Raw genomic sequence first — 24,668 nt, 5'->3', positions numbered from 1 at the left:
GGTATTCTAAAGCATTTCAAAACTAAAACATATAATCACTTATATGTGGACTCTAAAGAGAAGTGATACAAATGAATGTATTTACAAAGCAGAAACAGACTCACAGACTTAGAGAACGAACTCATGGTTACCGGCGGGGGGAAGGGTGGAAGGAAGGGATAGTTAGGGAGTTTGGGATTAACATGTACACACTGCTCTGTTTAAAAAAGATAACCAACAAGGACCTATTGTATAGCACAGGGAACTCTGCTCAATGTTATATGGCAGCCTGGCTTGGAGGGGAGTCTGGGGAAGAACGGATACATGTATATGTAACGTTGGCTGAGTCACTTTGCTGTGCACCTGAAACTATCACAGCATTGTTAATTGGCTATACTCCAACATAGAATAAAAAGTGTTTTTTTTGTTGTTGTTGTTTTTTGCAATGTCTACACATTTCTTGAATTTTATTTTATTTATTTATTTATTTATTTATTTTGGGGGGGGTACACCAAGTTCAATCGTCTGTTTTTATACACATATCCCCGTATTCCCTCCCTCCCTCGACTCCCCCCCACCCTCCCCGTCCCAGTCCTCTAAGGCATCATCCATCCTCGAGTTGAACTCCCTTTGTTATACAGCAACTTCCCGCTGGCTATCTATTTTACAGTTGGTAGTATATATATCTATGCTACTTTCTCACTTCGTCTCAGCTTCCCCTTCATCCCCCACCCCCCCAAACCTCGAGTTCTCCATTCCATTCTCTGTATCTGCGTCCCTGTTCTTGTCTTGTCACTGAGTTCATCAGTACCATTTTTAGATTCCATATATGTGAGTTAGCATACAATGTTTGTCATTCTTTTTCTGACTTTTTTTCAAAAAACTAAAACATATGTGGTAAACGTTTGAGAAGATAGACCTAAGGTGTCTCTTGGAATGTTTCACACTCTCTGCTGCATTATCAGTTTCTGCCTCTAATGGCTTGTTTCCACAGTCGTAATTTCCCCAGTCTTCAGTCCTTGCTATCTCTGTTTCTTCTCTCCCACCTCACTTCCATCAGGCCTTCACCATGAGCACTCAAGTTGCTCTTTGTCAGGGTCCCAGTAAGCTCCATACGGCCAGATCCTGCAGCCATCACTCCATGCTCATCCGTCTCAACCTCTCAGACACTCTTCATGGCTACTGCTGTCTTTGTTAAACACTCTTCTTGACTAGTGACACTGCTTGAGCCCCAGCTGCTTTCTCCCAGTGTCTTCTCTTGGCTTCTCCTTCTCTGGTTCACCTTTCATCCAGTCCTATGGCTTCAAAGTTTATCTCTATGTCAAGGACGCCAAAACATGTATCTCCACAAGTTTAGGTTTTTAAAAAGTCAACTTTGCAAATATAGAATGGGAGGGGGGGGAGGTAGAGATGACATAGGGTACGACAATAGCATGTATAAAAAATGCCTGGGGGGGTTTCATTGGTTAATTGGTCACAGCCAAATATGAGTCAGTGATGTGCTTGAGACATTTTTTATTTTTTAAAAATCAATGCAAGTCTAGATGTTATTAATAGATGTATAAAGTCTAAATCCGAAGGTTTACTGAGAGCCAGGTCTGTTCATCTGCTTATGTGATGTTTGCTCTCAAATGTCCCATAGACATTTCAAATTCATCATGGCCAAACAGATCTTGCGATTTCAGCCCAGAATTTATTTTTCCTTCAGTCGTTACCGTCTTGGTAAAGGGCATTATCATTCACCTGGTTGCTCAGGCCAAGATCGAAGAATCTTCCTTGATTACTCTCCATCTTTCCCCGCCTGCACATTCAATCCATCAACATGGCAGGTGGGTCCTGTCAGCTCCACCTCCACACTAGATCCCTGGAGTGTTCACATCACTCCATTATCACCCAGGCCATTGCCATCTGGCACCTGGACTGCTATGGTATTCCCCCATCCATTATTGCTCTCACCTCTGTTTCCCCACTTTTTTCACCTAACCACCATCATGATCTTCTTTGATCACATCATTCCTCTGCCTAAAATTCATCAGTGGCTTCCCATGCATAGAATAGAACCTAAATTCCTTACCACCGCCCACAAGTTCCAACACCATCTGATTACCTCCTGCCTCTTAGACCTCCCCTCCTCCCTCCCCAAGCACACTGGTCTCCTTGCCTCTTAAGCTTGTCCTCACTTTATGGCCTCTGCACTCCCTGCTTCCTTTTCCTGAAGCACTTCACACCCAGATGATTGCCTGGTGGCCCCCTCTTGTCCTTGGAGCATCTGTTTCTCACATCAGTGGATTTAAAGTAGGCATCTCCCACCTTATCACCACTGCCCCCTTACTGCCTGTCATTCCATCTTGTTTGGAGTTTTTTATAGTATTTATCACCATATGTACTTCTCTTGTTTGTCCACTTGTTTATTTATGGCTCCTCAATCCCTAGGAGAATGAAAGCTCTGTGAGAGCAGGACCTTCTGCCTTCTGTGCACTGAATTCCAGCATCTGGAAGGGTGCCTGGCACAGAGGAAAGTCTCAGTCAAACTCTGCTTGGGGAGCTCATAAAGCTTTGATTTAATGGAACAAAGTGCTTCTGGTATAAACCTACCCTAAAATAACACTGCCATATTGTGAGAATCACAGAATTTTAGGGGCATTGGAAATATCTAATTTGAACCCAGTAAATGCTCTAGGGCCAGGAAGGCTCATTAACTGGCCCGTGTCACACAGCTAATTAGTAGAGGGCTAAAACTAGGACCCAGGTTCCTTAATTCTAGTTCTGGGGAGTTTATGCTGAGGGTGACCATAGATTTCTTTACCTGGAACCATCCATGTTTGTGCTTGTTGTCCTAGCATAGTGAGTAACAACAGCACCCTCTTTCACTTTCAGAAGTGTCCCAGATTTAGTGATAAATGGTCACCTGACTGTATCACAGCTTCTATAATTCTGAAATAAATTGACATCTTTGTCTACCTAAAAAGTTATAATTTAAGGAATATGGCTTCCTTGGGTCATTCATTATCTAATTCATACTTTCGTCTTATTGCTGCATAGCAATGTGTTCATAGACACTCGTACATAAAAATTGTAATAACTTTTGGAATATTAAGCTCTTTGGTCACTTAGCTAATTAAAGCAGCAACACGTAATGAATGATGTCATAAAATGATTTCATTAATAACACTTGTGATTTACCATCTTCTGATACTGTCTTTTTAGGATTCAGGCTAAAATCCCAGGCGCTAAAAGGCACACTGAGTAAATCGCTACCCCACCAGGGACTGGACACCAAGAGGAATGTCTGAAGTGGTAACAGCTCTGTCTTACATGTTACTGCACATGGATTGTTTCTCCCCCCCAGTACCATAATCTTAGAGACGAACTTTAAAACAGCTGGTTTTAGGCTGTTTCTGTACTCTTAGGATATTTGAGTCACTTGTGTCAAGCACTAAAGCATAGAGAAAAGTGTATTAGATGTGGTTTTTAATTTTGTGTTGCTAAAAAAAAAAAAGTGCATGATGGTGAGAACCCAAGTTATCTTTCCTTCGTCGGTGTTCTTCTCTCTGCAATGCTTCTGTAGCTTCTCATGTTCCCTGTGGCTAGGGCTTTCCTACCCAGTGCACTGATGCAATAGTGGAAATCGCTTATATATCCTTGGGTTGTTGGTTGGATTAATCTTTAATAACAATATATAGACTCGTAGACCGATGTTTAAATGTTTTTCCAACACACACAACGTAAAAATAAAAACAAGTCGACCGTACTTAGGGTAATCAGTTTTGTATAACTTAAAATAAGTAAATAAATGAATAAACCCAAAACAAATATGCAGTACTTTTGTTGTGTGAGACTGATGGGCTGATTCACATGTATGGTAACTAAAAGTACCAGCATGTTAACTTTATTACAATTTGTATTACTTTCTCTGTAGTTCCTAATGGACTTAATTATGGACTCTGGATATTTGCACTTATGTACTTGAAAATGAATGCATAAATAAATGTTACTAAATGTAGAAACTTCTCCCTTTCCTCTCATGATCTCACCAGAAAATGCAAAAGCTCTAAGAAATAAAATCTCCTGTGGATGTGCTGGGAAGGCTGAGACCAAGTGCTCACTTTTCTCCTGTTTCCAGGACCACATAGTCCCACTCCAACCTAGAATATGGCTCCTTTGGGTTATTAATAGAAATCACTGGAGAGTGGTAAAACTGGAAAACACTCTTCATATTGTACTCTGTAGGGTTTATGCAGATAATTTAAATAGTTTTTTTAAAACTTGAAGGTTATATAAATTCTACCATAAACTTCTTATAATAATATGCAACACAATACTGGCATAAAAATTATAATTGCTATGAACTCACTGTTTTGGTAATTATTTATTGAGCACCTGCTGTATGCCAAACACTCAGAACAGGGCTGTGAATAAGAGAGGCAGTGATTCCTGCCCTCACCAAGGTAAGTCTTCTAAGGATTATTCATTATTTTTTGAAGAAGTCCTATTGCCTGTGTTATTTCACTGTTAAAGTCATGCGTCAAAGATGATGAGGTAGAAGTGGATGGAAGTAGTGGCAGTAGGAGAAATAAAAATGGGAGAAAAAAAGGATAGTTACTTACAAAAAGTTGCCTTTGACCAGTTTTGGACTTGTGTTCAATAAGCACTCATGGAGTTACCCTTCTGTGCAAAGTATAGTGACGACAACACAACCAACTTAACTGGATACTGTGCCAATAGCCAAGACGGGGTGATGGGAGGAGGCCATGTGGAAATGCTCACTAAGTAAAAGGCAGCATGAAATAAGAGCTGCAATATAAGACTAAAGCAAAAGAGAAGGATTCTCAGAGGTGGACTTTGGGGCTGGGTTCTGATCTGGCTTTTTCCAGAAGGAGAAGGTTCCTCGCAGCATGAAGAAAGAACATGGACTAAGATGCTAAGATGTGGAGGCACATGGCATATGCAGAGAACAGTGACTAATACACTGAACTGGGCTGTAAGGTGCTTGAGTGGGAATGTAGTGCCAGGTGAGGCTGAAAGGGTGGGTTCAACCCACACTAAAAAGAAACGTGAATGTTAAGGAGTTTGTGCTCTATTTTTTAGGTGTCAGAGTCACATAGACACAATGAGGATGCATGATACTGGAGATGAAAAGAATATAGGAGATAATTGTGACACAACTAACAGCAGACAGGTGACAAATTACAAGGCTTCTACTAAGGAAGCTACATTGAGAATGGAAAGGATATAGTCACCTGTCCCTGATCCTCTATATCAGCCCAACATGCCTAGCACCCACTGTGCACAGAGGAGCCGCTAGGAGAGATGACACGGAGGGGTATGGGACTGGTGTTGGTGATTGACGACATGTGGGAGTTCAAGACCAAGGCTGACCCTGAGAGTGAGTGCCTCCTTAAAATCTGCACCCTAGGTAGCTCACTTGCCTCCCCTCAGCCCCAGCTCTGTCAAAGACTAGATGATCAGGAGAGTGCAATACCATTTTTCAGGTTAGAAAGCCCAGAAGAGCTTGTCTGGGGAAGGAAGATAATAAGCTTGGTTTGGTGCCTGCTGTTTTTTGTGGTTACCAGATGTAGAAGAGGAATGTGTGTGTGTGTGTGTGTGGGTGTGTGTGTGTGTGTGTGTGTGTTTCAGTGTCCAACTTTTGAGATAAAGTTTCTTCTAAATGACTTCATTGTATCAAATTAACCTTCTTCAAGGTCTCAACGTGCAGCATTTTCCTCCCTCCCGAGAGCCCAGAATTCCTTTCATAAGCAGCTGCTCATTCAGAGGCTCTAATGAGGAATTCTGCTTGCTAGCTATGGTGAAGAAAGTTTCCTGAGGAAACTCCAAAACGATAGGTGTGAATTGTAGAATTCTAACAGATGGGACATGGGGCACATATGATCCTGCTTTTACAGGAAGCATCAGTCAAGATGATATTTGAGATGATGGAAATAATGTGAGGACCCGAAGACCAGGTAAGAAGCAGACTAAGAATAGAGCCCTCAGGGACCCAGAGTGAGTGAAGTTATCCTGAAAGCTCTGAACAATAGAAAATTCTTAACAGCTTAAACATGAGTTAAGCAAGTAGGGGGTGAGTAGGTGAAGAAGCTGTGGTATGTTTTATAGATCATTTCAGGAAAAATGAATTAGGATAGTTCATATATTCTCTGCTCTTTCCCCACCTATACCAGTTTCCTCATAGTGCCCAAACAAAGTACCAAAAACTGGATGACTTAAAATGACATAAATTTATTGTCACAGTTCTGGAGGCAAAAAGTCCAAAGCCAAGGTGTTGGCAGGGCCACACTCTCTCTGATAGCTCTAGGGGAGGATTCTTCCTCGCCTCTTCTAGCTTCCAGTGGTTGCCAGCAGTCCGTGACATTCCTTGCCTTGTAGATGCATCACTTCAGGCACAAGGACATCTTCTCACTGTGTGGCTTCACATCATCTTCCTTCTGTGTCCAAATTTCCCCTCTTAATAAGGACACCAGTCATATGGATTAAGGCCCCCAATGACCTCATTTTAACTTGATTGCTCTGTAAAGACCCTATTTCCAAATAAGCTTATATTCTGGGGTTTGGGACTTTGACATATCTTTTACGGGGGACACAGTTCAACTCATAGAACCTCCCTGAGCCTCACACTGGCCCTCACCTCACCGTGAAGACTTTTCCCTCTGTGCAGAGCCCAGATCTGTGTCGCCAGTTGTTTCCCACTGTAAGGAATTGCTGCTGAGAAGTAGTGGAACAGCCTCTCCTTTACCTGAATGTATTCAAGTGCAGCCGAGTGTTGGGCCTTGCTTCACTATTATGGGGTTCCAGCAACTGCCACATTGTCATTGAATAGGGCAGCTTTAGGCACCCAAACTTTAGACTCTCTTCTGAGTGTAAGGAAGTATGTGGGACATACAGGAGCCCCCGCTGCAGTTTGGGATCAGCCAATGTGGTTGTGGTTAAGGAGCAGTAAACAAACCCTGTAGATCTGGGCAAAGGGTCATTTTGCCTTCACACTCCAACCTTCTTCACTAGTGCTTTATACTGACACCAATCTCAAGCTCCTCACTATGATTTTTTCTTTAAAATTTTGCTTTAATTCAATACATTCAATATTACAGAATTAATTTGGCTGGCCACATTTTCTTTGATGAGTAAATTGAAATGAATTATTTTTTATCCTGTGTCCCAGTTGCCTTTTAAAAGAATCCTGCTGGAATTAGTTCTCTCTGGTTGCTGACTGATATGCCAAAGGGAGTTTTGCAAGTGGAAATGAAAGGAAAGTAACTGGCAACATGAGAGTATAAAGTATGAAGTTCGTTGGTAAAGTAGACTTTAAGTGAAAACTGTGTGTGGAGACAAAGAAGGTCATTACATAATGATAAAAGGGTCAATTCAACAGAAAGATGTAATAATTGTAAATATATATGCATCCAACTTTAGAACACCTAAGTATATAAAACAAATATCAACAAATCTGAATGAAGAAATTTACAACAATACAATAATAGGAGGAGACTTCAACCCCCACATTCAATAATGGATAGACATCCAGACAGAAAGATTGATAAAGAAGCAGTGGACTTGAACAACACTAGTGATCAAATGAACCTAACAGACATATACAACTTTCACCCAACAGCAGAAGAAATTCTTCTCAAGTGTGAATGGAACATTCTTCATGATAGATCACATGTTAGGTCACAGAACAACTCAACAAATTTAATAAAATAGAAATTATATCATGTATCTTTTGGACCACAGTGGAATAAAGCTAGAAATCTGTAACAAAAAGAAAATGTGGAAAATTCATAAACACATGGAAACTAAATAATACACTCTTGAACAACCACTGGATCAAAAGGGAATTTTAAAAATTTCTCATGACAGATGAAAATGAAAACAAATTACCAAAACTTATGTGATGCAGCAAAGGCAGTACTAAGGAAAGTTTATGGTGATAAATACTTACATTAAAAAAGAAGATCTCAAACAATGTAACTTTATACCCCAAGGAACTAAAAAAGAAGAACAAACTAAACCTAAAGTTAGAAGAAAGAAGGAAATAATAAAGATTGGAGCAGAAATAAGTCAAATAGAGAATAGAAAAACAGTTTTTAAAAAATCAGCAAAACTAAGAGTTTGTTTTTCGAAAAAAGTAAATTGACAGATCCTTAGCTAGATAAAAAGAAAAGACAAAATCATAAATGAAAGAAGAGACATTATAATTCAGAAATAAAAATGATCATAAAAGACTATTAGGAAAAATTATATGCACACAAATTGAATAACCTAGAAGAAATGGATAAATTTCTAGAAACACACAACCTACCAAGACTTTATCAAGAAGAAACAATGCCTAAACAGACCAATAACAAATAAGGAGACTGATGTAGTAATCAAAAACCTCAGGACTAGATGGCTTCACAGCTGAATTCTACCAAACATCCAAAGAAGAATAAATACCAATCCTTCTTAAACTCTTCCAAAAAATAGAAGTGGAGAGAATACTTTCAGACTCATTTTATGAGGCCAGCATTACCCTGATACAAAAGCCAAAGACGCAAGAGAAGAAAACTACAGGCCAGTATCTCTGATGAACATAGATGCAGAAATCCTCAACAAAATACTAGCAAACTGAATTCAACAGCATTATCAAAAAGATCATACACCATGACCAAGTAGGATTTATCCCTGGGATACAAGTTTAGTTTACAGACACAAATCAATCAATGTGATACACCACATTAACAAGATAATGATAAAGATCACATGAGCCTCTCAGATGCAGAGAAGGCATTTGACAAAGATCAACATCCATTCATGATAAAAACTCTCAACAAAATAGGTATAAAAGTAAATTTCTTCAACATAGTAAAGGCCATTTATGAAAAGCCCACAGCTAACATCATAATGGGGAAAACTGAAACCTTTTCCTCTAATGCCCACTCTCACCACTTCTATTTAACATAATACTGGAAGTACTAGCAAGAGCAGTCATACAAGAAAAAGAAATAAAAGGCATCCAAAGTAGGAAAGAAGTAAAATTATCTCTATTTGCATATGACATGATCCTGTATTTAGAAAACCCTAAAGGTTACACACACACACGCATGTGCACACACACACGCACACACACATTGTTAGAACTAAAAAACAAATGCAGTAAAGTTGCAGGATACAAAATCAACATCCAAAAATTAGTTGCATTTCTTTACATCAACATTGATCTATCCAAAAAGGAAATCAAGAAAACAATCCCATTTACAATAGCATCAAAAAGAATAAAATACCTAGGAATAAATTTAACCAAGGAGCTGAAAGATCTGTACACAGAATACTATAAGACACTGATGAAAGAAATTGAAGAAAACACAAATAAATGGGAATTTGTGTTCATGGATTGGAAGAATTGATATTGTTTAAAAGTACATAGTACTTGAAGTGATATACGAAGTTAGTGCAATCCCTATCCAAATTCCAATGGCATTTTTCACAGAAATAGAAAATGCAATGGAATCGCAATAGCTTAAGCAACTTTGAGAAAGAAAAACTGAGTTGGAGGTATCATTCATGCTCCCTGATTTCAAACTATACTAGAAAGCTATGGTAATTAAAACGGTATGATACAGATGTAAAAACAGACATATAGACCAATGGAACAGAATAGAGAGCCCAGAAATAAATCCACGCATATTTAGTTAACCAATTTTCAACAACAGAATCTAGCTCATGTCTTTGCTTCCTCTAAGTGGGAGAGAACAGCCAGATGTTTGCTACCAAAAAGTATATTTGCAACAGACTAAGTGGAACTTTCATCAGGGATTCTATTATATTCTATTAGGTTATCTGCATGAACTCATTTGGGTGCCCAATTCGTGGTAGAATTTTGAACCTCCATTGGGAAGAACAGTGCTAAACCAAGAGCATTTTTTTTCTTGGCCTTTATAGAGTTTCTTACCAAGTAAAGTGCACTTACTTTTTTTCTTTTATATAAAAATTTACCTTATTTTAAATGTTATTCTTTAATTCCTAAATTGGTTATTATATTAACTAATATTAACTAATTATTTTATAATTTAGCTGCATGATTTATTAGTCAATAAGGTTACTCTGAAGCTATTAAAATGAAACTAATATAGCATGACTGAACCATACACTGTGCCTGCTGGGCTCTTTACAAACATTACTCCTAATCCTCAGAATTCCAAAATCCTGCATGGTTAATATTTTTATTTTTATTGTCCAAATGAGGAAACTGAATCTCGAGATGTCTAAATAACTGGCACAAGTTTACATAACTTGTAAGTGATGAAACAAGGACTTGGATCACTCTTTGTCTGATTTCGAGGCCTGGGCTCTTTCCACTGAGAACACTACCTTTCCTGTGTTTCTCTGCCCCCTCCCTACAATCTCTAACTCAGGAGAAATGCTGCCTCAGCAAGACTATTTGATTGGTAGTCATAAAAATTCAACTAAAGTACATTAATTGTCAACAGGCATAACACAAGGGAGTCCAAGGACTTAACTGCAGGGTTGAGTATTTTTCCACACATACAATTTCGCTGCTTTGACTTTTGTAGTTAAAGACAAAAGTGCTTAAATCCAGGCATTACCTAACAACCCTGCCATGAATAAAGGCAGTAAAGAAGAGTGCACAAATCTTCAGAAACTCTATATCATGGCTTAATTTGACACACAAATTCATCCTGAACTGGAATGCAGGAGCCACGGTGACAATTCTGACAGTTTTCTTCAACTGCAGAAGCTCATTGATCTGGGCAGAGCTGAGCATCCAAAGTTCTCATTAACTGAAATCATGGTTAAATAAGAGTTATCATTTAAAACTAATTATTAAGGGATAATTCTGGTGTAATAAAATTCACTTAGAAGCAAACTTTATGTGCAACTTAATCTGGTGATTTACAATGTTATTCAGGGTCTTTGTGTTTTTTTTTTTTTTTTAGCTCTTTATGGGAATATAATTGCTTTACACTCTTGTACCAGTTTTTGAGGTACACCAAAGTCAATCAGCTGTATTTATACACATACCCCCATATTCCCTCCTTCCCACAACTCCCCCGACCCTCCCCATCCCGGCCCTAAAGGCATCATCCATCATCGAGTTGATCTCTATTCAGAGTGTTATAATGGTAGTGACCAGTAAGACTTTTATGAATATCAGCTCTTGCTATACCAGCCTACATATAAATGTGGTGTGAGACCCTGAGGAAGTTGCCTTTTTCCCCAGTATTTTTCTTTTTCCACTAAAACCTAAACTGCAAGAGATTTTGAGCTCTACATTTTTTAAAAATTCTGAACGCATGAATCTCTTCTATTATCCATTTCAACAATATCTTAAGCATCTAATATGTGAAAATTGTTATGCTGAGTGCTACAGGAGATTAAAAAATGAGTAAAACATAGTGCCCACTTTTGAGGAGTTCATATTATAGAGATGACAACAATATATGGAGTTGTTTGTTTTGTTCCAGGCATTGTTTTAAACACTTTATATCAGTTTATTTAATTTTCAAAACTACCCTAAATTAAGGCCTCATTTACAGATGAGAAAATTGAGGTGTAAAGTCTACACATCTATTTATTAATAAGACTATCACATAGAAAACTATTAGACACTCAGCCTATAATTACTAACCATAAAAAATTTGAATAACGTGCTCTGGAAGAGCTGAGATTATTGGAATCAAGAAAAAATTTGTGGATGAGACAGCTTTTCGATACAAGTATGTTTTCAATAGGCAGAAAAACTACCTGCAATGCAGATGTTGATTCTGAACTGGTAGAATTTGACATGCTGGCAGCATAGACCGATGAGAATGTTTAGTGTAGTCTACATTAGAGGAGAGGTGGGGCAGGCGATACAACCTGAGAGTTACTTGTGTAGATTCAACCGTATTCAAGGGAAGGGTTGAGAGAGCCTGAAGAGAAGACCAAGGATGGAGTCCAGACAACATGCCCCCTTTTAGCAAACAGGGGGAAGAAGACAAGGAAGCCAGTGAAAGAAGTGGAGAAGGAAGAGCAGGAACAAATTAGGAGGTACGTTTCTAAAAAAAAGTGTTGGGAAGAGCTGGGTAATTGTGTCAAATACTGCAGGAAGGAGGATGTGTGGGATTGGGGCTTGAGAAAAGGCCGTTCGAAGGTGAGGAGGGGGCAATTTAGAATTCGGGGTGAAGGGGTGCAGTATAGCCAAGATGCAGACTACGCTTTTACGAAGTTTGGTAATGAGAGGTAGAGTGGCCGAAGGGTTAGGAAAGGCATGAAATTAGGAAGAGACAACTGGGCATGAGGTTGGAGGAAGACACAGGAGAGGGAGGAGCTAACTGAGGAAGGTCCCTGAGGGGGTGGGAAGGAATGGGATTGAGAGTTGCCATGGCTTGTATTTTTCCTTTCCCAAATAAGCTCTGGAAATTCTCAACTTCAACCACATATGGAGGAAATGGTCAGCCCGTGTTAATCTGACATTTTCTAAATTTGTTAAAGGAAAAAAAAGAAAGAGAGAGAGATTTTTAAATCAAACAGAGTACCTACACCAATGATCTTAACCAGACTGTCTTCATATGAATTACCTTCTCCTTAAAAAATAAGAATTAACTAAAACAAGAAAAAAATAAGGAAAATAAGAATACCGCTACTGAAAGATCATGAATGTTAGAGAAGTCTATAAAAATGCTAAGTAAGCATTAACAATCATCCGCTGCTCCCTTTCTAAAAGAGGATACCACTTGAAACATTAGTGACTTGGTAGTAAAAAAAAAAATATGACATTCTTGCTAAATATGCCATTGGTTGTTTCAGGCCCAATTTAATTTCTGATTACTCTGCAGGTGCTCACTTGAAAAAATCAGAATGCCAAGTAATTGATAATGATATTTTATCCTGTGATAAAATGTTACTTTAGGCAAAAATAAACTGAATTACCAAGCAGCTGCCAGCAGAGAGCAGCCTAATCTGCTCTCCATCAACATATTCACAGCAGCATCGCCTGCGACATTAAATCCAAACTCCTGAGTTTGAAACTCAAGGCTCTTTGTAGTGAGATCGCAACCTAAATATCTGGTTGAGCTCCTGATTTCCCTCTCCATTCACTCCACGCCCATTGGCAGACCTCCATGGCTCTGCTGACATCCTGACATCCAGAGCACTCCCTGCTCCAGCCCCCACCCCCTGCCCTGGTCACAGAGCCACAGCGCAGCTCTAGCATAGCAGACAGTGCCCCAGGGTCCTGGAGTCAGAAGGACTGCTCTGCCGCTGTCCAGCTTTAAAGGCCTGACCTGAGGTTATCCGCAAGGTCATTGAAGCTCTCATATTGGTGGGATTTCCTGAAAAATAGGGTAATCATATTAATCACCCCAGAGAGTTATGATAAAGGTTAAGTAAGGCATGGAAACACTCACAAAATGTACGAACTGCTTTGCAGGTGTGCTTCAAAACGTACCCTTTTTTCTCCACCTTCAAGGCCATTTTCTTGAAAACAGGCGAAATCTTGTCCAGGTGTTTAGTCAAAGCACTGATTAGAGTGTTTGGTATGTAATAAAGCTCAATACATGCTAACTGGATTCATCAAAGAAAATGAACTTTTAGGGAAAACAAGAGGAAAAGAGGCTTTCATGAGAGTAGACAGCTGACTTCTCCAGATTCCTACCCCTTCTCTCTCCCATTCCTTCTCTTATTTCTCTTTCCTCTTTTTGCTTTTTCTCTCTCTGACCTCTTTTTCTCCTCTACTAGTAAAAGAAGGCTCACTCCTTGTCACCACTCATGTCTCCCTTCCTGAGAGAGGCCTTCCCTGATGCCACCTGTGGGTCTCTTTTGTGTAAGCTCAGTGCCCAGCACGATGCCCAGCACACGGCAGGCACATCACACACACGTAAACCGACGAGTCCGATGTCAGCACATGTGTGGTCATGCCTTTCTCTGGGAACCTGGAGGCATCTTTCTCTGCAGAAGCTCGGCCTCAGAACCCTGCATACCTGAGCACTCCAGACAGTCACTACTATGCGGCAGAAATAACATGGGAATGAAACCAATTTCTCAACTCTGGGACGGCAGCTGTTGATTTAATTGCAGTAATTGTCACTAAGGGTTGAATGACCAAGATGTTTAAGGAAAGCACGGGATGCAGAAAGGACATTAACATTTGTATTTCAGAAGAAATGTTTCTTATTTTCCATTTAGTAGAAATAAAAGATGAGAAATAGCATGTACTCTGTGGTAAGCACATCATTATTCTACTTAAACGTCATAATCCCGGAATGTAAAATCCAATTTTACAGATGAAGAATGGAGATTAAGAGGTTAACTACCTAAGCCAATCAAAAACCACCAGCAAATGATGCAATGGGTATTTGACTCATATCTTTTTAGCCCCAAGAAATTGCTGATGACAGATAAAAACAAGTTGTCAAGAGACAACGTTGAAAAGGAGACCCCTTATCAGGTGTTGTTACAAACAGTGACACAGTCTGCCCTTCCTTGGAGGTGCTGTGCTATCTTTATTTGGCAGAACTCCATCAGGGACACTAATCCATCTGTTTGCTTCTCTAACCATCTGGCATTACCTAGGGGACACGCTCTTCCTGCCATTTAGACCACAAATGACTGTATAATGGAATTGCTGTCACTGAGAATCGCAGCCTGATCATAGACGTGTACTTTAGAAGCTGTGAGAAGCCCAAGGGGTATGGAATCTGTGTCTAATGTATAACCACCTTGCAGACCTAGGCATAAAGCCAATATGAAGGCTTAAATGGGGGAGCGCCTACTGGTTCAAGGATCAATGGGCAAGCATCAAGACTGCCTGTCTATTCAATGCTGAACGCCTCACTGAGTCCTTCACCACCCCCGGGAAAGGCCCACCCAGCCAGCTGGTTGCGACCTAATGTTGGGCTTGACAAATACTAGTTCAGAGAATGTGTGTGTGTCTGACGTTCCATGCGTAACTGTCCAGCTGCTCTGAAGCCTCTTCTCTCCTGCCACCTCCACAGAAGCTGGAAGTCCAGATACCTCGTCTTATCCTTTCATGGGTGGCCTTGTGATCTAGTACTGGCCATTGAGACATAAAAGGAAGTGTGTAGGACTCTGGACAGATTTACTTCCCTGATGAAGGGAAGAGGGGCTTCCACAGGTGGACCTTTTTTACTCCTTCCGTTGTGCAAGGGCATGATGTTTGGGGCTATAGCAGCCGCCTGTGACCATGAAGCAATAAAAGCCTGAAGATGAAGCACAACACGCAAAAGGTGGCAGGGCATTAAGATAAGAAAAAATACTACTGACGAACCACGTGGGAGGGCAGGGCCACGTGCCCGTATTAGGCCCTGTACGTGGGACTGATAGGGTCAGAGTAAGGAAGACAGAGACTCTATTTTCTTGAATTCTTACTTCTCAGGAGGATTTGAGCACGGTCCAGTACTGAACCATCAGAGATCCTGAAATGCTGAGTGCAAAGCACTGAAACATGCAATGACTTCCTATACGCGAGATGTTTAACACATCACCAAGATGGGACCTGGTCTAACCCAGGGTCTAGAAACACAACCAAGAAGTTGAGGCTTTCCCTAGAGGTACTAGATTTATGCCGAGACAGGAACAAGAGCAATGTCACCATCAAAAACCTTATACACCGCAAATACTGTAGAAACTGCAAATATGCCTGAATATAGGGTCATCTACATTCCTGTGCAAGTTAGAGGTCAAAGTCATGCAGCAGTTGAGTTCTCCTCCTGACCCTGTCAACTAGCAGGGGAAACAGAAGCAAACTTGCTTACCATAACTTAAAAATCAATGTCAGCTTGGAACTGGGGTATTCTAATATGCTGTTCTGCTACTGAGCTAAAGTCTGCCTGAAAAATATTGACTGGAAGAGAAAAATCTCTCTTTATGTTACCAGAGTAAAAAAGAAACATGAGAGAAGTAAGACATGACTTTTGGCCCAGTGAACACAGTCTATGGCTACTGAAGGAACAAAGAATGTGTTTCTTTATACTCTCAACTATTTTAAGTTTGTGTATTTTCTTTATTTTTTTGGTTTTTTTTTTAATTAAAAAAAAAAAAGCTTTACTTTCTTTTCTAATTACAAAGGTATACATGCAATATCCCCTCAGGGACTGGCCTTACTCATAGACAACAGAGAGCAACGTGATCCAGGTGAGGTGACCAGAAGGCATAAAGGTTGGCTTAGCATGGTTCAGTCCAGATAGTTCAAGAAGAGGGGAGTTTATCACAGGAAATATGCTCCAGGGGCTATAGAAACCAAAGGGAAGGTTTGCTACAAACCTGTACTGTGCCCACATGCCTGCACTGATAAGCAGTGGAGACTGCTAGAGGCACCGATTCCCACTCCTGCCACCTCTGAAGCCACTCAAACTGCTGGGACGCAGTCAACTGTGGTGGCCTGAAACTGCCACTCCAGGAGACAAACAGGATGGTTTCTTTGGCAGCTAATCTCCCACCAGGGTCTCCAACCAGCTGACAAGTGTGTTTGAGGAATGTGGTTTCCAGACATCCTGCCCCTGACACACAGAGAAAAGCACAGAAGGGCAAGGATGGATCTGAATGCCAGATCTTGCAAAAGAGGGGAACCAGGAGAGTGTTAAAGGCCAGGATCTGGTTCTTCCTGGAGGAAGGAGGCCTGGATTCTAGAGCTAGTTCTGCTGTTGATGTACTGTGTTCTTGCCAAGGCAGTATAGTATAGTGATTCAGGGCATAGACTCTGTGTCCTCATATGCGAAGCGGCAAATAACACCTACCCCAAAGGATGAGGGTTAAATAGATTACTGTAGGTGAAGTATGTATGACAGTGCCTGGAATACATTTCCATTCCCCAAAGGATAGCTATTGTCACGTTACTTTCACTCGGATTTCAATTGCCATCTATGAAGAAAACTTAAGAAGGAGGGGGTTAAATCACCCTTGCTGCTCTCTAATCAACCAGAGGAAAGAGGAACTAGCAGTTACACTCAATCTGCCCAGCCTGATGCAGGGCTGGATTTTGGAGATGCAGAGAAAAATAAATAATATCTCTGCCTTCAAAGAGCTCACAGTTTGATGAGAAGGCAGAAGAAAATCACTGATTCAAGGTAAAATGTGCACAGTGGTAGAATGTATACAGGGAAAGGTCTAGAAGAGTACAGAGATGGGTATTGTAGCATAATGGAAAGATTTATACAGACTCCACTTTAAACCCCAAATTATCCACTTGTGCCCCTGGGCAATACATTCAGTCATCCCTGCCTCAGTTTCCTTGTCTGTTAAAGTGGTGATAATAAAAGAACTTTCCTCACAAAGCCATTGTGAACAGTAAGGGCGCCGTACAAAAAGCTGTAGTACCTAGCACAGAAATGCGTTCAAAAGTGATCATTATTCTGATTCCATGGCCCACGAGAAGTGTGCAAGTGTTCAGGTACAAGGTCTGAACCAAAGAAACGGAAGGAGGAAAGGACGGCTAAAGAGGGACTCATACTTACAGGATCAATTAATTATTGTGGATAAGGCTAGAGAAACTGGCGAGGCGCCCACCCCAGGTGAGAGCCGCGAGCGGGCGCGCGGCCTCGGCGTCCTCGGCGTCCTCGTTGCCCGTGGCAACCGGCGGTCCTAAGCTCTGGCCTGGTAGGCGCCGCGCAGGAGCAGCAAGATGGCTCTGAGCTCCAGGTCCCCAGAGCTGGGGTTCAGCGGCGAGAAGGCGCTGCAGGCGGCCGCTGTCTCCACTGGCCCCTCTCTGGAATTATGCACTTTCCCCCCTACCCTGGGCTCCTCGGTCGCGGCTGCCGCCCTGGAGCAGCTCTTAGTTGTCGGTGAGAGGCCCTTGGGACGTCTTCTCGGAGGTAGTGCCTAGGCGGCATTAAGTGGGATCCCTCTTACCAGAACTCAGGGCATCTTTTGCTAGGGCAGAACCGTCCCCAGCTCCTTGGGGGTAGAGAGGAGCAATGGAGTGGGACCTAGGGCTCAGCTCTGTGACTTGACCCAAACTCACACCAGTAAATGGTGACAAATCCCAGACAAATTCTGGACTCCCAGGCCACTGGCCATTTGCCTGTGATTGGAGTGCTCACCTGCATTTAGATTACGTGTTTAATTTCAGCTTACCCCTTCTTGCCCTTTCTTTACAAGTTAATTTCCCCCAACACTTTGCCATGGCAAACTGGATGATTTAACAGGTAAATAAGAAAGGAAGTGTTCAAGAAGCTCCTGTTGCTTTAGGCAAGGAATTGTGCATTACGCACAAATACATTTTCTGCTAATAATTTCTGGACTCTCAGAAAGTTTGTCATAGGGAAAAAAATTCATTATGCTTTCTTGCTCAGAGTGTGAGTTATAAAATATGTAGCTCCCCAGCCGGTTTGCAAGTGGAAACATGCTAGTGCTCATTCATTCCACAGAAAAAAGGAAAAGAGACAGCAGGCAATGCCTGTCCCTCCCTAACACACACTTGCTTGGAAACTCAGTAACTGATTTTCACTTGGTCTGAGAGCTTAGTTCATTAAGAGAATCCAAGTGTCCTGGAACGGAGGGCAGAAATTGCTATTTACTCTTCTGAGAGGTGAGGATGGTCACTCAGGGCATGGACTCTGCAGTCACACCGCTTGTGTCTGAATCCAGACTCTATCAGTGATGGGCTCTGTGACCTTGAGCACATGACATGACCTCAAAAGTCTTAGATTTCTCACCTGTGAAATGGGACTCATCAGGAAGTTATAAGAATCAACAGATTATATACATGTGAAACATGAAGCACATCAAACTCATCCCGCACATGTGGATGCTGGCCTGGAATCCATTTAGACAGAATCTGTATAATACAATGGTGACAGAGCCAATGGAGAGCTTCCTCTGTTCCTCTCCTCTTCCTTCTATCTTTTCTTTTTTCCTTCCTTCTTCCCATTCTGCATGAATCTTGTCTTCCTTACCTTTGTCAACATTTTCGCAGTCTCTCTTCTCAGGTGATTTTGACTCACAGTGTATGAGAGAAAAGGCAGTATCTTTTATGTTAGTGAATGAAAAGGGTTAGAAACTCTATCTACCTCACACCTACCAGTTTTACAAATATTTACTCCCATTCCATGATTAAAATATTGGCACAGAAGTGAAAAGACATAATGGATCTTTGAAAAATTAGAGTGCTTTCTTGTTAAATATTGCCTTTAGGATATGTGTATACAAATGTGTATATATATGAAGATATTCTTAAACCTACATTATGGGCATGTTATATGGATATTTATCCCTTTCATAAACATTTATTGAATTTTCTGTCCTATCCTATACAAATTCCTTCTTTATACCATGAGTGATACAGAGATGGAATCTTAAGAGGACTTTGTCCTCAAGAAACATAAAGCATACAGCTAAGTTAGTACATGTGAAATAAGAAATAACAAGTAAAAAAGATATTCACATTATGTACTATAGAAATTCAGAGATAAAAGATACAATTTTCAACTGAGTAAGCATGTGAACTACATCTTAAAGGGTTAAATAGGATTTGATTTGGACAAGTAAATAAGAGATCTTAATTTTCTAATTTTTTTTTTAGAACAATCACTGCAAAGTGACTATTTTAAATGCAATGAAGAAGCTAAGACCTTTCTTAAGGACGTTGCTATCGCTGTGAAGAAATTGGTATTGTATTATCTATAAGAGCTATTTTTTCAATCTTCCACTTATTTCTTCATCAGACTTTAATTTAGCACCAGCTCTGTTCAAGGTTACTTCAATAGATGAATAGGGAAAATATTTTCCCTGAATGAAAATCTCTCCCAGTCTACTAAACATTTGCACCAGTGTGGACCAGCAGGGGACTGCTGCCCGATTTCCCACGCAAAGCACTGAATTAAGGACCTGTGCTATGGATGAGGGCAAGACTGCTCAAGAGAAGAGACCCTGGTGATGAAAGAGCTCAGTTCATGGGTGGGTCACATGGACAAAGGCTTGTGACATCAATATGAGAGCATTGCTTAAAACCAGCAAACAACCTCTGGGCTGCACTGCATGCATCGTGCCAATTTTCTCAGGTCTCTATGAGCAATTCCTCACAAAACTGGTGAAACATTATTGGGCTCCATTGACATAGACAGTGCTTTTCAGTGAAAACAAACAGGTTCTCTTTCAGTTATACTAACTTGGCCCCACCAAAGAAATATTTAAAGCATTTCCTTTTGAAGTGTCACAAACATGTCTCTGTCTGGCCCTGGCCCTGGCCCTGGGTGATGTTTCAGAATGGTGACCTCTCCTTGTTTGATTTAAAAATATTGAATGAGAATCTACAACATATCAAATATCTAAAACTGTAGAAATATGGCTGTAAAGTAGATGAACTTGAGTCTACACACTGCTGCAAATAGTTAATCTCATTACTTTGTGATTATATTTTTATGAAATTATATATAGTTGTATATGTATTTTACTTTATAATCCCAGTTAATTAAACACATATGTGTAAACCCTGAGAATTTCTAGGTGTTGTACTGCACTGTGGTCCTGTGGAAACCTTTTCTTCTATTTCGTTCTTTTAGTTATGTCTTTCTCCAGGATTTGAGGGGTTCAAAATATTTATTGTGGCTTATTAAAGTATCTAGTATGTCTCTGTTTAATATCTGAGCTGTGAAATCTCTTAGAGATAAATATTCCCATTTTTTAAAGTAACACATTTTCACTATTATAAAAGCATTGGGTGTTTACTCTGGAAAAGTGAGGGGGAAAAAATAGACAAACAAAAGGAAGAAAGTAAAAACCACCATGATCCCACTCTAAAATAATCACAATTAACTCTTTGATGAATGCCTTTCCTACTTTCAGATTATAGATGATTTCTATATTGAATTTTATTTTTTACAGAAAAGCGATCATACTAAATATACAATTATATAACCTGCTTTTCATCATTCATAAAATATAATGGCAATGACTCAGGTCATAAAGTAACTATAGCCATTAAACCATTTATTTAAGAAATGATTTACCTATTTTTTCCACTCTCAGATTATCAGATTTTTAAATTTTTTTTTCTTTTTTTAAAATAGCCCCACATGTATATCCCCACCTGACTATTTGTTTGGATTTTTAAGTAGGTATAAGAAAACCATTGTTCTTTTATATCTAAGCATAATTTTATAGTCATTTTCCATTTTTTAATTAAGTAGCTTTCTGTCCCAATGTCACCCTTTTTTTGGAGTCTTTCCTTTCCTTGAAACTGCATACAAGGAACACACACAGTGAAAAATAATTTCTGAGTAGAAGAAAATTAGCAGAAATTAAAAGATAAATTGACGACACCTTAAAAACTGATTGGAGAATAGTTATTTCCCACTTCCTATTCAAAATAAAAATAATAGCAAAAGATATTTACTGAAAAGCAAATTTTGATCTCTGAAAACATCTACAGGGCATTGTTTAGGAAATCAATCTTATTATTTTAATATCAACTTTTTAAATGTGTAATTTATATTTTCAGGAAGAAATGAGAAAATCCACAATTGATCTTCTGGAAATTGAAAGCATGGAACTCAGCAGACTCTATTTTCTGTTGGAAACTCTTCCCACTAGTGTTAGCAGAGAATTGGAAGGTACTTTGAGGTTATCAACTGTAGATATTTAGTTTATCTTATAAGAAAATAGAGTCTAGTACTTATAACAAGATGAGTTGAATAGTTATTTCATATCAAAAAAAAAATAGCCAGAAAGAGTACACAACACAAATACAGCGAGATCCATAATATGTTTCACTCACTTTCTAAGTGGAAGTAATATATATGACTTGAATTTATATAATTATTGTGAATAGACTAAAGACAACATTTGTCCTTTTGTGACTGGCTTATTTTACTTGGCATGTCTTTAAGGTTAACCTGTGTTGTGGCATATGCCAGAATTTCCTTTCTTTTTAAGGCCGAAAAATCTTCCATTGTATGTATATACCATGGTTTGTTTATCCATTCATCCATCAATGGACCCCTGCATTGTTTCCACTTTTTAGCTATTGTAAATAATGCTGTTACAAAATAATAATAATAACAACAATAATAATAAATAATAATGCTATTACAAACATGGGTGTGCAAATATCTATTCAGGTCTCTGCTTCCAATTCTTTTGGGTGTAAATGCAGAAGGGAATTGCTGGATTGTGTGGTAATATAGTAATATTATGTTTAATTTTTTGAGAAGCCACCATACTGTTTTCCACAGTAGCTGCACCATTTTACCTTCCCTTGCACAATGCACAAGCATTCCAATTTTTCTACATTCTTGCCAGCACTTGCTATTTTCTGATTTTGTTTTTGTTTTGTTTTAAATAACAGCCAACCTAATAGATAAGAATTGGTATCTCATTGTGGTTTTGATGTGCACTTCCCTAATGATTAGTGATGTTGAGCATTTTTCATGTGCTTATTGGCCGTTGGTATATTTTCTTTGGAGAAATGTCTTTTCAGATCCTTTGCCCGTCTCTTAATCAGGTTGTTTGCTTCAATGATGTTGAGCTGTGGGAATTCTTTATATGTTCTGGATGCTAACTCCTTATCAGATATATGATTTGCAAGTATTTTGTCCCATTCCATGGGTTACTTTTTCACTCTTGTTAATAATGACTTTTGATGCACAAAAGTTTTTAATTTTGACATAGTCCAGTGTATCTATATTTTCATTTGTTGCCTGTGCTTTCGGTGTCATATCCAAGAAATCATGGCTAAATCCAATGTTATGAAGGTTTCCCCTATGTTTTCTTCTAAGAGTTTTATAGTTTTAGCTCTTACATTTAGGTCTTTGATCCATTTTGAGTTACATTTTGTATTTGGTGTAAGACCAGGCTCCAACTTTATTTTTCCAGCTGCCAGGAGTGTTGGCTGAGGTTCACAGCTCAGTTCCTCTGCAGGAATTGCCCTTGACAAAAGAGAAAGGCTTTCTCCAGCTTACAGTCTCTCCCCAAGTGCTGCCCACATTCAGTGATTGGTCACCAAGAGAGTACAAAGGTCTGCCTCCCTTGCTCAATGTAGAATAACTCTGAAGTGTCATCACAGCTCCAAAGCTCATCATCATTTAAAATCCCCACCCTTGCCCAACCTTTATTTCCTCAGAGAAGATTTTACTCAAAGCTCTACACACAAATTTTAAAATTTGTTTCCCAGGGAACCCAACCTAAAACAGTAGTCTACATAAATTAAAAAATGATTTTTGAAGTAGTGGCTTCAGTTATCCATTTATTGCCTTGCAGCTCCAAATATACCTTCATTGTCTGCTCTGTTATAAGGGATCTGGGCCCTGTAAATATCGCTCTTGCCAGCTGGCACAACATCAAGCTTTGTCAGCACAGAGCCCTGCAGGGATACAGGAGGAAAGGGAGTCCCTTCCTGTTCCAGTGTGCTCAGCTTGGCCCACTCTTGCAGTTCAGGTAGTTTCTCCCAGCATCAGGCAGCAGTCCTTGGTGCCCAGCAGCTTCCTCCAGTATCCCTTGGGCAGCTTCATGGTAGATTGCCACCCGCGAGGCACCTCCCTGTGAACAGCTTCCCTGGTGATTTTGCAGTGAGTTCTGAAGTATAGCAATTCCCTCTGGACAGGTACCCCCAACGCCCCCCAGAAGCATTTCTGCCAGGCCAATGGCAAGTTTCATGAACTTCTTTACCATCCAATGAGCTGCAGCCATCTCCATTGGGGTCTATATCTCAGGTCTGGAGGTGCTGCTTCCTGGAAGGCACTCTATCTCAGCCCTAGGGATAGTGCTGCTCCTTGTGCCTGGTATTCCTGAATTCTTTAGAAGTCCTGTTTACTTCATTCCTATTCATTCCCTCATTAATCTAATTCTCTGTTACAGTTAATAATTCTTTATATTAAAATTTCCCTATTCAATATAAGATTTCTATCTCCCAATTAGACCCTGTGTGATGTGGTCGGTTATAAAACAATACGCACAGTGTTAGTCTAGTTTGGCAGAGAAAATATAACAAACTCCTACATGCAGATAAACAATAAGACAAAAGAATCTGTGCTCAAGGCAGAAATAAGAATGTTTTATTTTCTTTGGTTGCTTTTTTTTTTTTTTTTGCTGTCCAGATTCGGTTAATTTTTTTTTTTAAGATATTTATTTATTTATTTATTTAGTTGGTTGCACTAGGTCTTAGTCGTGGCAGGTGGCCTCCTTAGCTGTGGCTGATGGGCTTCTTAGTTGTGGCACATAGGCTCCTTAGTTGCAGCTCCCCAGCTCCTTGGTTGTGGCATGTGAACTCAGTTGCAGCATGCCTGTGAGATCTAGTTCCCTGACCAGGAATTGAACCCAGGCCCCCTGCATTGGGAGCTCAGAGTCTTAATCACTGTGCCACCAGGGAAGTTCCCAGATTGGGTTACTTTTATAAAGCAGGACAAATATTTCAGAAGGAAAAAGAAATTCCATGCTAGCTTATAAGGTCCTTGGTACACACTAAATACTTAACCAAGTAAATGTAGTTGGCCTTGTGTTATAAAGCTTTTCACCTCGAAGTATGGTCCTTGGATCAGTAGCATCAGCATCACCTGGGAGTGTGTTACAAAATGCATAATCTCTAGGTCCACCTCAGACCTACTATATCAAAATCTGCATTTTAACAACATCCCCAGGTGATGCATATGCATAGGCGAGACGTAAAGCTTGAGAAGCCCTGCTGCAATGAGCAGTTTAGCTTACAGCTTACAAAAAACAATCTAGCTCTCTCAGGGGGCCACCAG

At 39.9% G+C, this 24,668-nt stretch overlaps 2 protein-coding genes across 3 annotated transcripts in view; both read left to right on the top strand.

Annotated features, from left to right (window-relative positions):
* The window catches only part of RTN1 (reticulon 1), a 242,867-nt gene extending 238,885 nt beyond the window's left edge, over positions 1 to 3,982 (top strand). For both annotated transcript variants that reach the window (XM_057733608.1, XM_057733609.1), the window contains one exon: positions 3,187 to 3,982. In XM_057733608.1, the coding sequence (XP_057589591.1) occupies positions 3,187 to 3,229 (43 nt within the window). In that variant the 3' untranslated portion in view covers positions 3,230 to 3,982. The remainder of the gene's footprint in view (positions 1 to 3,186) is intronic.
* Positions 3,983 to 17,602: 13,620 nt separating this feature from the next.
* The window catches only part of CCDC175 (coiled-coil domain containing 175), a 61,617-nt gene continuing 54,551 nt past the window's right edge, over positions 17,603 to 24,668 (top strand). Inside the window, exons 1-3 of the mRNA XM_057732617.1 lie at positions 17,603 to 17,771; positions 19,511 to 19,596; positions 21,428 to 21,539. Of these exons, the coding sequence (XP_057588600.1) occupies positions 17,612 to 17,771; positions 19,511 to 19,596; positions 21,428 to 21,539 (358 nt within the window). The 5' untranslated portion in view covers positions 17,603 to 17,611. The remainder of the gene's footprint in view (positions 17,772 to 19,510; positions 19,597 to 21,427; positions 21,540 to 24,668) is intronic.

Source organism: Hippopotamus amphibius, chromosome 4, assembly GCF_030028045.1.
Source record: "Hippopotamus amphibius kiboko isolate mHipAmp2 chromosome 4, mHipAmp2.hap2, whole genome shotgun sequence".
In the NCBI taxonomy this organism is placed as follows: domain Eukaryota; kingdom Metazoa; phylum Chordata; class Mammalia; order Artiodactyla; family Hippopotamidae; genus Hippopotamus; species Hippopotamus amphibius.
Note: the sequence above shows the minus strand (reverse complement) of the source record. Positions and strands in the feature narration are given on the sequence as shown.